Raw genomic sequence first — 16,041 nt, 5'->3', positions numbered from 1 at the left:
AATTTTTATTTATGCATTAATTTTAGAATTAATTCCTACAAATGCTTAATTTATATAAAAATATGCATTTAAAAAAATTAATAATAGACTGTTGTCAACCACAAAATAATTAATTATTTTATTTTAATGAAATATTTGTAATTAATTTTAATAAAAAATAATTTAAGGGACGGCTTCTCATGCAAAGCTACACCTGCATCATATACAAGTTATTTAAATTTTTTTATTGTTTAATTTTAGAATTAATTCCTAAAAATGCTTAATTTATATAAATATATGCATTTAAAAAATTAATAATAGACTTGTCAACCACAATTAATTATTTTATTTTAATAATTCATTATTTTAATGAATTATTAATTTTAATAAAAATTATTAATTTAAGGGACGGCTTCTCATGCAAAGCTACACCCGCATCTACAACCCGCAAGGTATGCTGGGTCATCTCACAATAGATACCCTTCCCTACACACTATCAACACTGTGGTGACTTTTATTGAAAATGTTGATCCAAAATCTGAACTAAAAAATATACATTTTTGTCAGTCTTCTTCCACCCTTGGTGGGTGGTCTCAGATTATGAGGACCTACTGGATTGGTTTTAGCCGATTTGCTGTACAAAATCCGACATCCTTCAGTTTGGAGGACGTCCATGCACTCCTGCAGTGGGTGATCTGAAACTCGCTTGAACCGAACGCAGGACATAAAGACGTGGACTTTCCAAAACGACTTCCTTGGGTGGAAAGGATACGGTTGTGACAAATAAGTCAAATAAGTCTCGAAGCGGGTTTAAGGATTACAAATTTGCCATCCGAGTGGGACCTCGCTAACAATGAAGACAGTCGGAGCTCCCGGCGCCCTCGCCACCATTTCTATCGATAATGATCTCCCAGTCGCCGCCTGCCACAGACCCTCCGGGAGAGCTGTTTGCTAAGCAGTCCCACGCCACCTCCTCCTCCTCCTCCTCCTCCTCCTCTCGCCGAGCCTCCTGCTGTTCCATAATGAGCCTCTCCAAGTGGATGTCTGAGACGGCCGAGGCCGGGGGTTGAGCTGCTTGTGCTCTCTAATTGGCATGAATGACACCCGCACGCTTTGGCGGCGCAGGTGATTAGAACTAACCAAAGATCACGGGTATAAAAAAAAAAAATACAATCAACAGCTGAAACAGGAAACACATCCGCAGGAAATCTAATGATATGTTTGTAAAAGCTAATTGGCGAAATAAATAACTTCTTAGGCCGGGGTGGGAGGGTGTGCCCGAAGCATGTGCCCATTAGAGGCACTCCCCACCCTTTGAACAGCCATCAATTGTTTTTTAAGTAATACGGTAACATAAGCCGACTATACCCCCCCCCCCCCAAAAAAAAAAACCCAACCTATATTTACATTCAAGTGACGAGCGCTCCAGGGGCCGTAATCATCATAATCAGTGCAAAGGAGTAAATCAGAGGACGCCTATAAATAGCGAGAAAGGGGCGGCTAAACATCCGTGAATGGTAACCATGGCAACAAGTCACCTGACTTCAAGCAGATAGTAACTTTGACACGCGACATCTGTCTGGCATGTGTTTTTTTTTTTTTATAACCCATGAAAACAGAACTTTGCAATTACATAAATTAGTAAATGCTATTATGTGGTTGAATGCAGCCTATTTTTAGTCCAAAAACATGCATATTAAAAGCAAATATTATGTATGTATTGCATAAATTACATGTACTGTAGTGACCATAGCTACCCTGTATAGAACAGGAAGTTAAAAAAACAACATTCAGGACCTTCCCAATACTAATATGTACTATTTATGTCGACTATATTGGGTAATATGAGTGTAAAGGTAACTATAGGGGTGTTATTTCATGTCAAGAGGGCTCTAATAATGTTAAAAACATAATTAGAGGGTTGTAAGCAGGCCTTTTTGGAAATGAACTTAACATGGTCTTTAAGACAAGGCTGCTGTTGCAGCCATAATCCGCGCCGAGCTAAACTCCGAACCTCCGACATTGAACCTCGTCAGAGACGTCGTGTCCGCCCGCCACTCAGCACCAGAACACATTTACAGCCACATGAGTTTTATTTATGTTTTCTATTATTTTATTATATCTACTATATTGGGTAGTAGGAGTGTAAAGTTGACTATAGGGGTGTTATTTAATGTCTAGAGGGCTCTAATAATGTTAAAAACATATTTAGAGGGTTGTAAGCATGTTTTTTATGTTCTGCTTTTTGGAAATAAACTTAACATGGTCTTTAAGACAGGCTGCTGTTGCAACCATAATCCGCGCCAAGCTAAACTCCGAACCTCCGACATCGAACCTCGTCAGAGACGTCGTGTCCGCCTACACTCAGCACCAGAACACATTTGCAGCCACATGGGTCTTATTTATGCTTTCTTTTATTTTATTATATCTACTATATTGGATAGTAGGAGTGTAAAGTTGACTATAGGGGTGTTATTTCATGTCTGGAGGGCTCTAATAATGTTAAAAACATATTTTGAGGGTTGTAAACTGGTTTTCTATGCTCTGCTTTTTTGGAAATGAACTTAACATGGTCTTTAACAGCAGCCAAAACCCACGCCAAGCTTAACTCTGAACCTCTGACATCGAACCTCGTCAGAGACGTCGTGTCCACCTCCACTCAGCACCAGAACACATTTACAGCCACATTATTTATTATTTACTATTTATGTTTTCTTTTCTTTTATTATGTCTATTATATTGGGTAGTAGGAGTCTAAAGTTGACTATAGGGGTGTTATTTCGTGTCTTAGAGGGCTCTAATAATAAATAACCCACATTTAGAAGGTCGTAAAAAGGTTTTCTATGCTTTAACTACCAAAATAATGCATTCACAGTTGGATCAGACGCAATTAACCGTGTTAAACGAGGGACTGCTGTACTCTGCCAATCCACTTGCAGCATCGATCACGGCCTCCTGATTTGTAGGTGCAGTTCTAATGTTAAATTATTCATTCGACGTCCGCTCTCAGGCAGTGCCCGTCATGTCATCACGCAATATACTGTACGTTATTTACAAGACATATTCATTAAAGCCAGGGCTAGCATAAGCACAAGTGTTTCATTTCTTCTAATGCAGCGTGGAGGGAAATAAAAAAGGAGCATTAAAGCGCCGGCTGAGGCTTATTTACTTTTCCATGAATCCTTCAACTGGGTAATTGACAACGCTGCAGGGCTGACTTTATTCAGGCAAGAAAAGCAAATATCAGCCATGCGTGGAGAAGAGAAGACGCAGAGGGAGCGAGCTTACCTGCCGAAAAAAAAAAAAAAAAAACACTCACGTCAGCTAGCTTTTTTGTTCCTTGTGTTTTCAAAAAAAAAAACAGATTTTCAGTTTATAAGTGAAACTTGTGTCCGATAGTTTGCTGAGAATTTTTTTTTTTTTTTTTTTGATCAATCACGCCAGCGTGGGAATAGAACTTTTACAGCGGAGTCATTTCGCAGAAGACCGTCTTTACTTTGAATCTGGTTCTGGGAAAATGAGTTAAGGTTTAAGCGGCGGACTCTTCTTTGCGGTTCCTGTGTTGTGTTGCGTTTTTAGCACTTTGGGACGAATTGAACATAACATCCCCCGGTCCAAATCTGAAGAAAAAGACATCAAATTTCCAAAACGGATTATCAGATTCTGGGGTCTGGTCGGTAGTCAAGGGAACATATTTGAGTTTAGGGAAAATGACAGGCTCTAACCCAACTTGAAAACTGCCAATTATGTTTTGGACGCGCGAGTGTAGCCATTTTAATGCAAAGCCTCCCCCACAGAGACACAGTCAAATGCGCCGAGGCCCTACGGGGAGCGAGGGAGGGAGGGGGGCCTGTCAAAGCTGAACCCCCTCTGAATTCGGGCTGTCAGGAGAGAGGAGAGCGAGAGTGAAGGATAGGAACAACATCTCTGCACCACGCCAAGACCGCAACGGACAGTGGTGCAACCAATAAACAAAACGCACCCCTTTCAGTACAGAAAAAACACCTTCTAAATACAGTTTTTTAACATGATTAGAGCCCTCTACACATGAATAACACCCCTATAGTCAACTTCACACTCTTCATTTTCTACTGCTTTTCCTCACGAGGGTCGCGGGGGTGCTGGAGCCTATCCCAGCTGTCTTTGGGGCGAGAGGCGGGGTACAACCTGGACTGGTCGCCAGCCAGCCAATCACAGGGCACATATAGACAAACAACCATTCACACTCACATTCATACCTATGGACAATTTGGAGTCGCTAATTAACCTAGCATGTTTTTTGGAATGTGGGAGGAAAACGGAGTGCCCACTCCACACAGAGATGGCCGAGGATGGAATTGAACTCGGGTCTCCTAGCTGTGAGGCCTGTACACTCACCACTTAACCACCGTGCAGACATAATAGTAATAATAAATACATATTTTTCTTCAATTTAGCCATCTTCTGCACTGCTTATCGTCATTAGGGTAGCGGGGGTATGCTGGAGCCTATCCCAGTTGTCTTCAGGCGAGGACTGGTGGCCAGCCAATCACAGGGCACATATAGACAAACAACCATTCACACTCACATTCATACCTATGGACAATTTGGAGTCGCTAATTAACCTAGCATGTTTTTGGAATGTGGGAGGAAACCGGAGTACCCGGAAAAAACCCACGCATGCACGGGTAGAACATGCAAACTCCACACAGAGGTGGCCGAGGGTGGAATTGAACCCTGTGACAAATTAATTTCCGCAAAGTAGTAAATTGCTCTGGTAGTTCAGAGTACAGAAAAACACTTTCTAAATACAGTTTTTTAACATGATTAGAGCCCTCTACACATGAATAACACCCCTATAGTCAACGTCACACTCATATAACCCCAAATATTAGACCTAATAAGACAAAATACGATACATAAAACATAAACAAGACTTGTGCTTGTATGTGTTGCGGTAAATGTGTTCCAGTGGGGGGGGGGGGGGGCAGGAAGTGAGGCCAGGGATTCAGACTTGAGTTTTGTTAGCCTGTTGTTCCAACGAACAAGACTTGTGCTTGTATGTGTTGCGGTAAATGTGTTCCGGGAGAGGGGCGGGACAGGAAGTGAGGCAAGATCAAGTCTGGTGCTTGTGTGTCTCACCAAACATTACAGTAACATGTCTGACACCTAGTGACCAGTGTAGGATACTACATATGTCTTTGAATGAGAATTAGATTTCATATTTATGACTGAAAAGGCATACATTAGGCATTACGGTGAGGTGGCTTAATGTGAGGCTGCATGAGTGCTGCCGGCGCTACTGAATTCCAACGATATTCCAATTTACACAACTTTCCCGACTCCTCCATGGAATGTATTCTTACCTCAGCCGCTCCTCCTCCTTCTTTCTCAGCTTCATGTCCCGTTGGACGACTTTCAGGACGTGTTCGGCCTCGTCGTCCGTCAAACCGGACAGGTCCAGCCTCCGGCCCATCTTGACTGGCGGGTGGGATGCCGGCGGTCCGACACAGGATGGTGAGGATGAAGAAGAGGAGGAGGAGAGGCACTACCACTGGTACAACCCTGTCGGAAGACAAAAAAGGACAAAGGAGTTCAGAACGTGCCTTAGCATGGAGCAACTCCCAAAGGAAAGTACACGCTTCACATTTCTGCAAATATTTGATGATCTTTTCATATGCTAACATGGAATTGAGTACACTGCAAAGTAAAAATGGCACATTTTGCCTCTCCAACTGTTTTACAAGAGCGTGCAAGATTAAAACATACGCAGTAAACCCGAATGTTCAAAGTACTTAAATAAATGAAGTTATGCATACTCAAAGTTCTTAAAAATAACTTAATTATGTCAAGTTCATTTAACATGTTGTTCCATTTTGAGTACTTTTAACTAATATGTTTTGATTAAATTGAATTACGGCTATATTAAGTAACTTAAAAACATTGTTTACATACAACTTAAGACACTGTAAATCGGAATGTTCAAAATAATTAATTGGTATAAGTATAGTTAACTTAAAAATGAAAAATGAAATGAAAAAATGTGGCAATTGATTGCTGAGTGAGTTCTGCTAACTCATTCAGGTCCTCCTCAAGCCCGCTGGGATAGACTCCAGCTCGCTTGCGGACCCCCGGACCCTCACCATTTATACCCAGCCCCATCTAGCGTGACAGTAAGCAGCGAGAGAAGCAAACAGGAAGTGAGACGCGGAGACGGATGAGGCCGCGGCCAGAAGTAGAAGGTCCATTAACCACAGTGTCCAAACAAGATGGGAGTGCACTTGCAGAGTGATGATGACTCAGAAGGCCAGACAATTATGTCTGATCTATTATTGGCCCGATGGCTAGCCTCATCGACGGAGTGCCTCTCACTCTTAAGCGTGTATCACTCATTCCTTCACTTTACCTCATCTCGTCAAACGGCACGCCAAGTTTGCCCCCCCCCCCCCAAGTGCCCCCGCCTTGATATGAAAGTTTAATTTTAGTGGATGCTGTATGGTATCATGTACCCAGAAACAAATATTACGTTTCATTAATGTTCATGTTAAAGGTTAAATAACTGTTAATAGTTATCCTCCCTATCCGTGTGGAAGTGGTAAGTTTTTGGCTATTTAAGTTTAATTTAGAAATAACTTGAAGGCTACCGTTTAGGTCGCTGGCTGTCTAGTTTGCGAGTTAGCATGTGTCTCAAGACCCTGCAGTTGTGCAATATGTTGTAAATAAAAAGAGTATAAATGTGACTATAGTCGTGTTTTGTCATGTTTACAGGGCTCTAATAATGTTTTGTTCATTTTAATCTGAAAAAAATAATTTGTCTACCCACCAACTATGTGTGGTTTCTTAAGTTTTTATTATTTGCCGTTTTATTATTATTATATTTATTTACTACTGATTGATTGATTTTCTTTATTCTTGATTTGTGCAGATTTTTTGATATTTTGTGCAGAAAAATAAAAATTAAGATATATTAATAGTTATCCTCCCTATCTGTGCGGAAGTGGTAAGTTTTTGGCTATATATATATATATATATATATATATATATATATATATACCGTTTAGGTCGCTAGCTCTCTAGTTTGCGAGTTAGCATGTGTCTCAAGACCCTGCAGTTGTAAATTTAAAAAAAAGTATAAATGTATATTTATATATATACACATTTTAAATAATAATAAATATTTATTTATTACTGATTGATTTTCTTTATTCTTGATTTGTTTATTTATTTTTCATCTTATTTTGTGCAGAAAAATGAAAATTAAGATATATTAATAGTTATCCCCCCTATCTGTGTGGAAGTGGTAAGTTTTTGGCTATCATATATATATATATTTAAGTTTAAAGGAAATAACTTGAAGGCTACCGTTTAGGTCGCTAGCTCTCTAGTTTGCGAGTTAGCATGTGTCTCAAGACCCTGCAGTTGTAAATTAAAAAAAAAAGTATAAATGTATATTTATATATATACACATTTTAAATAATAATAAATATTTATTTATTACTGATTGATTTTCTTTATTCTTGATTTGTTTATTTATTTTTCATCTTATTTTGTGCAGAAAAATGAAAATTAAGATATATTAATAGTTATCCCCCCTATCTGTGTGGAAGTGGTAAGTTTTTGGCTATTATATATATATTTAAGTTTAAAGGAAATAACTTGAAGGCTACCGTTTAGGTCGCTAGCTCTCTAGTTTGCGAGTTAGCATGTGTCTCAAGACCCTGCAGTTGTAAATGTAAAAAAAGTATAAATGTATATTTATATATATACACATTTTAAATAATAATAAATATTTATTTATTACTGATTGATTTTCTTTATTCTTGATTTGTTTATTTATTTTTCATCTTATTTTGTGCAGAAAAATAAAAATTAAGATATTTGAGAACAGTGGAATGTTTTATCAGTTTTATCAGTGGAATGCTTTTATTGTAGAAAATCGGAACCAAAACACTGAAAAAGTTTGTATATTTTTTCCTTCCATTTTTAAGCTTCTAAATCTCTATTCATTGTGGATTAAGCCTCTAATAGAGTCTGTGGAGCATCTCAGCACTGAAGTCAAATTGCTTTAAATTGACCAAGTGGCGTCATTTTGCAGAGAAAGCATCTGTAAATATTGTTTCTGGAGCCATCATCCTATTTCAACACATTTCTCCATCACGGGGAGAGAGGGGGGGGTCGGATGAGTCATGTGTTCCGGTTGGGAGTATTAGCGTAATGGCGAACCCGCAAGGACACACAGCGAGGAGGGCACTTTTGTCACATTGTCAGCCCCGCAGATACGAAGATAAAAGCGGGAACGTGTCGACATATCAGGTATCAGAGAGCGTCATATAAATAGGGACGGTCACAGTGGCATTCACGCACACGCAGTCCTCGCTCGGCCCCCGCTGTGATGAGACGCTTTGCCCTTTCGCCTTCGGGAAAAGGCCAAGTCTGACACTGTTATATTTCACAGCTGTGCAACATGTGCATGTACACAGGCCAAACAGACTCGGCTCTCTCGTTAGAAACCTGGATATGATGTGCATTGATCCGCTAACTAGCTTCCAAGATCATCATCTTGCAGTAAAGTCCAATAGAAACAAGCTCGTCGCACTTTAGCGAGAGTAATAACAAAAAGGTAAATCAGCGATGGATCCTTTTTCGTGAAGTATGCACACGGGAGCCGCATACAGTAATGAGAGGACCACGCAGTCCGGCAGGGTAGCGTCGCCATGACAACATAAAAGGATCACGCTGCAAGAAGTGAAAGCAAGTATGACAACTTATTCATAAGAGTGCAAGGTTTGTATGGCACATTGGGGGGGGATTGGGGGGGGATGTTCTAGACCAGGGGTGGGCAAACTTTTTGACTCGCGGGCCGCATTGATTTAACAAAACGGGGGGGGGTTAAAATTACACATTACATTAAAAAATGTGAGAACTTTTAAAATGAGCCAAAAATGGGAAGCTTCTCGCGTTGCTCAACAATAACATAATAACATAATAATAATAAAAATTAAAATAATAATTATTATATTATTATGTAAAATATGCAAATATAACAATATTATTATATATAATTAATATAATAATTAGCATTAATATAATAAATATAATAATCATAATAGTTATAATAATAATATAATAATTATTATTTTAATTTTTATTATTATTATGTGCCTGTGTCCCTTTTTTCAGGAGCACTTTGTAAACAACAGACCACATCAAATAACAAAATTGATAAAACCATCAAAAGGTTGGCTCCAGCCATGATGCCAGTTCGTATGTTGAGTTTAAATGAAATACTTTGGAAAGAACGGACGGGCCGTATTCAAACACTTGGCGGGCCGAATGTGGCCCCCGGGCCGTAGTTTGCCCACCCCTGTTCTAGACTTTTTTTTTTTTTCCTCGATATACTTTTAGTTTGGAGCAGAAGAAGTAGAGACAGCAAGACAATATCACGGGCTTAAGAAAATATATGGGCTTAAAAACTCCTTTGACACCCCTATAAGGTGCATTTTATTCTGCAACAAGGCCTGCTAACTGCACTGCCATCTAGTGGTCCCGCACAATATATATATTTTTTGTTGTTGTTTCTTTCGGCTTTTACAGTTCAATTATCTATATGGAGATTTTTAGAAATTATTATATTATTATCTCAAACCGGAAAAACAGTTCAAAACAAGTCCTCCACATGCTTATCACCTGATTCAAATTGCTTTTGGATGAGAGGCAAAACATCCCAACAGTTCAGTTGCGATGGATTCAATGCCCTGTGTTGATAATGTAGATGCGGTATTGAGGGAACGCCTGCTAGCTGGGAAAGTTGCGCCACAGGAAAAACAGTAGCACGGCTCTAGCGGTAGCCTTAGAACCTGGCTAGTTGATTATCATTCATTACTATACTGGAGCCTATCCCAGCTGTCGCCAGTCGCCAATCACAGGGCACATATAGACAAACAACCATTCACACTCACATTCATACCTATGGACAATTTGGAGTCGCTAATTAACCTAGCATGTTTTTTTTTTTTTGAATGTGGGAGGAAACCGGAGTCGGCAATTAACCTAGCATGTTTTTTTTTTTTAAATGAAGGCCAATGAAGGGGAAAATAAAGTGGTTGGGCCACTCTAAGCAGCAACAATTGCAATCAAGTTAACTTGCAATCAAATTAACTTGCAATGATAGCTTATCCGCTTATCGTCACAAGGGTCGCTGGAGCCTATCCCAGTTGTCTTCAGGCAAAAGGCGGGGTACACCCTGGACTGGTCACCAGCCAGCCAATCACAGGGCACATATAGACAAACAACCATTCACACTCACATTCATACCGATGGACAATTTGGAGTCGCTAATTAACCTAGCATGTTTTTTTTGGAATGTGGGAGGAAACCGGAGTACCCGTAGAAAACCCACGTATGCACGGGGAGAACATGCAAATGCCACACAGAGATGGCCGAGGGTGGAATTGAACCCTGGTTTCTGCGCGCTAACCACTCGACCACCATGCCGCCCCCATTACTATATATTTTACATTTAAAATGTGTTTAATTGTGTGAGACATATAGGTATTATTATTATTATTATTATTATTATTATTATTATTGGTGCATTAGTTGCCTTTTTCTGCTATTTGCACGAACGTCTTTGAATGCAACCCACTGACATGTTCCAATCAGTGTTTTCAAACATCACAACTTGAGCTTCAGCAAGAAGAAGAATGTTCAAAAGAAAATTTTCCAAACCTAAAAAAACTTCCAGAAGCCAAAAAACAATTTGAGATTATTATGAAAGGATCGAGTCTCAAGTCGCTGGCAGAGCGCTGCATTTCCCTCTCACATTTGAACACACCAATAAACGCACAGTTGAAGCGAGCGAGTCCCCGACCGAGTCCTGCCGCATCAGCAGAAATTAATACATTTTCAAAATCATACATTCAGGACGACGGAAAGAAAATGAGGTCACGTTGATGCGCATGTCCCCGAGAGAGAAGATGAGGCTGTTGGTGGTTTTTAAAAAAGACGAGAGAGGCGCACCATGTGAAGTTCTGGACGACTAAAGGCCAGCTAAGGACACGTTGGGAGTGATAACCGGGCAGGTGCAGCCGAGCATGAAATGAACTCTGTTTTGCGTCAGCTGGTAAAAGTCACAGGACATCGCAGACAAAAGAGAGAAGCCCTGTGACGGACTTTGATGCTTCTATGAAGTCGGACAAATATTAAAAAAATAAATAGCAACAGGATGTAAAGATTCTGTGAAACTTTGCAATGACGGACATTTAAGTAGTCATCCACTTGAATTATAAGTTATTCAACAACAAAGTAGCCAAGGTCCATGACGTCAAAAAACTAAAAAGGTACCCCTTAAATCAGGGGTCTCAAACCCGCGGCCCGCGGGCCAAATGTGGCCCGCAGGACACTAGTTTGAGGCCCCCGCCTTGATATGAAAGTTTAATGTTTGATATGGATGCTGTATGGTATCATGTACCCAGAAAAAATTATTACGTTTGATTAATGTTCATGTTAAAGGTTAAATAACTGTTAATAGTTATCCTCCCTATCCGTGTGGAAGTGGTAAGTTTTTGGCTATTTAAGTTCAAAGGAAATAACTTGAAGGTTACCGTTTAGGTCGCTAGCTCTCCAGTTTGTGAGTTAGCATGTGGCTCAAGACCCTGCAGTTGCGCAATATGTTGTAAATAAAAGTATAAATGTGACTATAGTCGTGTTTTGTCATGTCTACAGGGCTCTAATAATGCTTTGTTCATTTTAATCATCATTTTAATCATAAGTTTATAAGTTTTTTATTATTTGCCATTTTATTACTATTATTATTATATTTATTACTGATTGATTGATTCTCTTTATTCTTGATTTGTTTATTTATTTTTCATCTTATTTTGTGCAGAAAAATAAAAATGAAGATATATTAATAGTTATCCTCCCTATCCGTGTGGAAGTGGTAAGTTTTTGGCTATTTAAGTTCAATGGAAAAAAAACTTGAAGGCTACAGTTTAGGTCGCTAGCTCTCTAGTTTGCAAGTTAGCATGTGTCTCAAGACCCTGCTGTTGTAAATAAAATTTAAAAAAAAAAGTATAAATGTGACTAGTGCTGTATTACGTAAAATCTCAGTGCTGACGTACACTGAGGGGTATGCATACCCCAGTTTGGGAACCTCGGTTGTACAACAACAGATACTGTGTATGAAAATCGAACCAAATTTTGAATAAATTAGTGTTGAAAACTGAGTTGAGGGTGGTCATAAAATGGTATCCAATTGAAAAAGGTCTTACTGGTTGGTACACGGCTTTTTGTCCTCAAAAAAAAGACAACACGCCATCATCCGAGACGGTCTTGGCTTTGTTTCCAGGACAAGCGATTTATGAGCTGCGGTGTCTTTGCTTCCAACATCCTGTTATATATCGCGCTGTGGGCCCAGTGGAACATTGTCAAAGCTCACAGAGACACTTGAGAACGCAGCCACCCTCGGCGTTATTACGACAAACACTTCAATTCCAACACTTCAAGTCCAAAGGTTTGCTGAGGGGATTAAAAAAAAAAAGGCCCATTATTATTATTCTTACTAATTCCAACAAAGCGATCATGCTTTCACACGTCAGTTGCTTTCTTTTAGCTGGCCTGTCTGTCAGATGGATTACATGAAAAATGACCATGATAAGTGAATTTCAGCAAAGTAGTATTAAAAAAAAATTTTTTTTTTAGTTAGAGCATAAAAAAAAAACTGTTTACGACCTTCTAAATACATTTTTTTTACATTCCAGACATGAAATACCACCCACATAGTCACCTTGACACTCATATTATCCAATATACAGTACACATAATAACACAAATGACATTTAAGACACCAATAACACCGCCGAGTGTTGCTGTGAATGTGTTCCCAACCGCCAGCAGAGCCGAGTGGGGGGAGTGGACCCAGCAGTGGCATCGCGTTTTTTTCCAGAGCCGAGTGTTAGCTTGTGTGGGGGGAAAAGGGCAATCTTTTATTAGCTAATCTTTTAATTTGGGGAGGATTATTTATGAGATCGTTCATACTTCCAATAAAAGCCTGTGTATCTCACCGAACATGACAGGAACATTACTGACACCTAGTGACCAGGGTTGAATGCTACATATCAGTCTTTGAACGCGTCTTCTGAATGCCTTCTATTTGTATTTTAGATTAGATTAAACTTTATTGATCATGTCACTGGTACAGGGAAACAAAATGCAGTTAGCATCCAACCAGAAGTGCAAATTTATAAATACTTTGTTAGTAAATAAATGAAAAAATAGAATAGAGCTGTAAATGGACAGATATATGTACAAACTATAACAGGCTATGACTATGATAGTGTGGATATATACAGGAATATAAATATAAATATATATGAATGTGACAAGATATAATAACAGTAATATGTACAGTAGTGCAATGAAGTGACTATGATACAGTGTGGATATATACAGGAATATAAATATATATATGAATGTGACAAGATATAATAACAGTAATATGTACAGTAGTGCAATGAAGTGACTATGATACAGTGTGGATATATACAGGAATATAAATATATATATGAATGTGACAAGATATAATAACAGTAATATGTACAGTAGTGCAATGAAGTGACTATGATACAGTGTGGATATAAATGACTATAGTATGGCTATTGCAGATTAGACAGTATTTTAGTTCATTTTTAATTTTTGATTACAAAATGTGTTTACATATGCATATTTTTTTAATAATAACGGGCCATATTCACGCACATGTAAAACCCTGAAGCCGCAAACTGCGCCACGCAAACTGGAGATAAATTAAATCAGTCATGTTCTTGTCCTGTTTGTGTTCCTAATGTTATGCTCGATAAGTTGCACTTCCTGCAATGAATAATAATAATTTTTCCTGCTTTTTCCCTTGAAGGCAACATTAAAGAATATTTATTTAAATGCTGTCAAGGGGGAATTGAAGAACCCCCTCTTTGTCTTGATGATGATGCACCTGCTCAACTCTACCTGCTGACCAATTAGGCAATTAGACAATAAGAAGCACACACACTCGTGGAAAATACACTGTGACGTGTTCATGTTAAATGAGTCCTAATGCAAAAGATAATGACAGATGCCAGGAGTGATTCATGCAATGATGGCAGAGTGTTGTCAACAGGTAACACCTCGGAGCCTTGGTTCACCTAAATCTCCACTAACAGTGCAGTGGATTTTAATCTTGCATTCCTGGGGATATTTTTTTTTTTCTGCAACTCTGCAAATATGACCAAATATTACTTTATTTTTTTTGAAAATCTACATGTCATTAAAGCAATTAAAAAAAATAGAGTCGATTGAAACAGGATTTGCTTTCTTCTCTGCAACATATATGGGTTAACGACTCATTTCCTTGCAAAATTCCGCATTTTTAATGCTACTTTTTTACAAAATAATCATCAATGCATTGGCTCCACGCTGCCACGTCGGCGTGATTTCAGCACCTTACACGAACGGTAACGGCAGTGCGCTCGAACATCTCGAAAATCATCGGCACCTGATGTGACATGAAAGCATGCAACGATGCAGGGACCATCACAGCTGTTGTTGCAAGTGCAGCCATGCTAAGAGGCGACCACACGCTCACACATATGCTCCCCACAACGCAGCCACTCTTTGGCGGATCACTTACGCGGGATCAGCCGGTACCGGTGGTCCGACGTCCAGCCAGCCACGCTGTACACCCACCACCGGCTCCGAAAGAAGCTGCGGGCTTCCTGGCAAGTGTAAACTTCCACAACACCTGCCTGCCTGCCTGCCTGCCCGCCCCCCTCCCGGCCCCACCTCCCTCTTTCCTCTTCCTCCGGTACTTTTGCGCTTCCTCCCTCTCTATGTAGGGGGTGGGCGGATCGATACATATATCCATTCTGTCGATAGTTGAGCCGTAGTAGTATCATATTGATACTACTGATGATATCGACATATTTCACTTGTGTTTTACATTGCATTGATAACTGATATTGTTATATTTGCAGGTGAAATTGAACACATAATTCAAGCAAATTAATTTTTTTTACTGAAATGTGTGAAAATGTATGAATGATACCTAGCATGATAGCACTAATTGTTTAAATAAGTCTCTACTTGTGAAAAGGGCTGAAATGCCACTATGCTAACAATGGTAGAGTCTGTGTGTGAAAATGCTACTATGCTAATATTAGCATGCTAGTGCTAACCTGCTAACACCTGTCTCTGCTTGTGAAAAGGGCTAAAATGCTACTATGCTAACATTACCTGCAACATGCAAACTTTAGGACGCAACATCCGACATGGTAGAGCTAAGTGTTTACATATGTCTCTACTTGTGAAAAGGGCTAAAATGCTACTATGCTAACAGTACCTGCTAACAATGCTAACATGGTAGAGTCTGTGTGTGAAAATGCTACTATGCTAATATTAGCATGCTAGTGCTAACATGCTAACACCTGACATGATTAGTGTTTCAGAGGTTTCTACTCGTGAAAAAAAGTCAAAATGCTATTACGCGAACGTTAGCATGCTAACTGTGCCAACATGCAAACTTTAGTATGCAACAACATGGTAGAGCTTAGTGTTCGCATGTGTTAATACTTATGAAAACGTCAAGAAAATATATTGCACTATTCTACTCATATTAGCATGCTAACACCTGACATGATTGGTGTTTCAGAGGTTTCTACTCATGAAAAAAAAGCCAAAATGCTGTTACGCGAATGTTAGCATTCTAACTGTGCCAACATGCACCCGACATGGTAGAGCTAAGTGTTCGCATGTGTTAATACTTGTCAAGAAAATTTATTGTACTACTCTACCAATATTAGCATGCTAACACCTGATATGATGAGCACTGAATGTTTCTATAGGATTCTACTCATGAAAACAGCTAAAATGCTACTTTGCTAATGTTAGCATGGCAGCAATGCTAACATTAGCATGTTAAACCAAGCATGATAGCGCTAGGTTTTGGCTAATGTTAACACATACTTAAGCATTCACACAATTAGTTTTCACTTTTTGTATTTGTGTGTTATTGGTATCGAATCGATACCAAAATGAGCAGTATCACACAAC

At 39.2% G+C, this 16,041-nt stretch overlaps 1 protein-coding gene across 7 annotated transcripts in view; it reads right to left on the bottom strand.

The window, feature by feature from the left end:
* The window catches only part of myripb (myosin VIIA and Rab interacting protein b), a 111,742-nt gene that overhangs the window by 75,525 nt on the left and 20,176 nt on the right, over positions 1 to 16,041 (bottom strand). For 5 of the 7 annotated variants that reach the window (XR_009120454.1, XR_009120453.1, XR_009120452.1 and 2 more), the window contains exons 1-2: positions 14,624 to 14,773; positions 5,325 to 5,523 (exon numbers count right to left, since the gene is read on the bottom strand). Coding sequence is in view for 4 of the 7 variants with exons in the window: in XM_058059354.1 (XP_057915337.1) it covers positions 5,325 to 5,434 (110 nt within the window). In the remaining 3 variants the exon portion in view is untranslated. Of the gene's footprint in view, positions 1 to 5,324; positions 5,524 to 14,623; positions 14,774 to 16,041 lie in introns of those variants that run through there. The other 2 variants (XM_058059355.1, XM_058059356.1) reach the window with 1 other exon arrangement.

Source organism: Doryrhamphus excisus, chromosome 21, assembly GCF_030265055.1.
Source record: "Doryrhamphus excisus isolate RoL2022-K1 chromosome 21, RoL_Dexc_1.0, whole genome shotgun sequence".
Classification (NCBI taxonomy): domain Eukaryota; kingdom Metazoa; phylum Chordata; class Actinopteri; order Syngnathiformes; family Syngnathidae; genus Doryrhamphus; species Doryrhamphus excisus.
The sequence above is the reverse complement of the archived record's forward strand: the minus strand, read 5'-3'. Positions and strand labels throughout refer to the sequence as shown.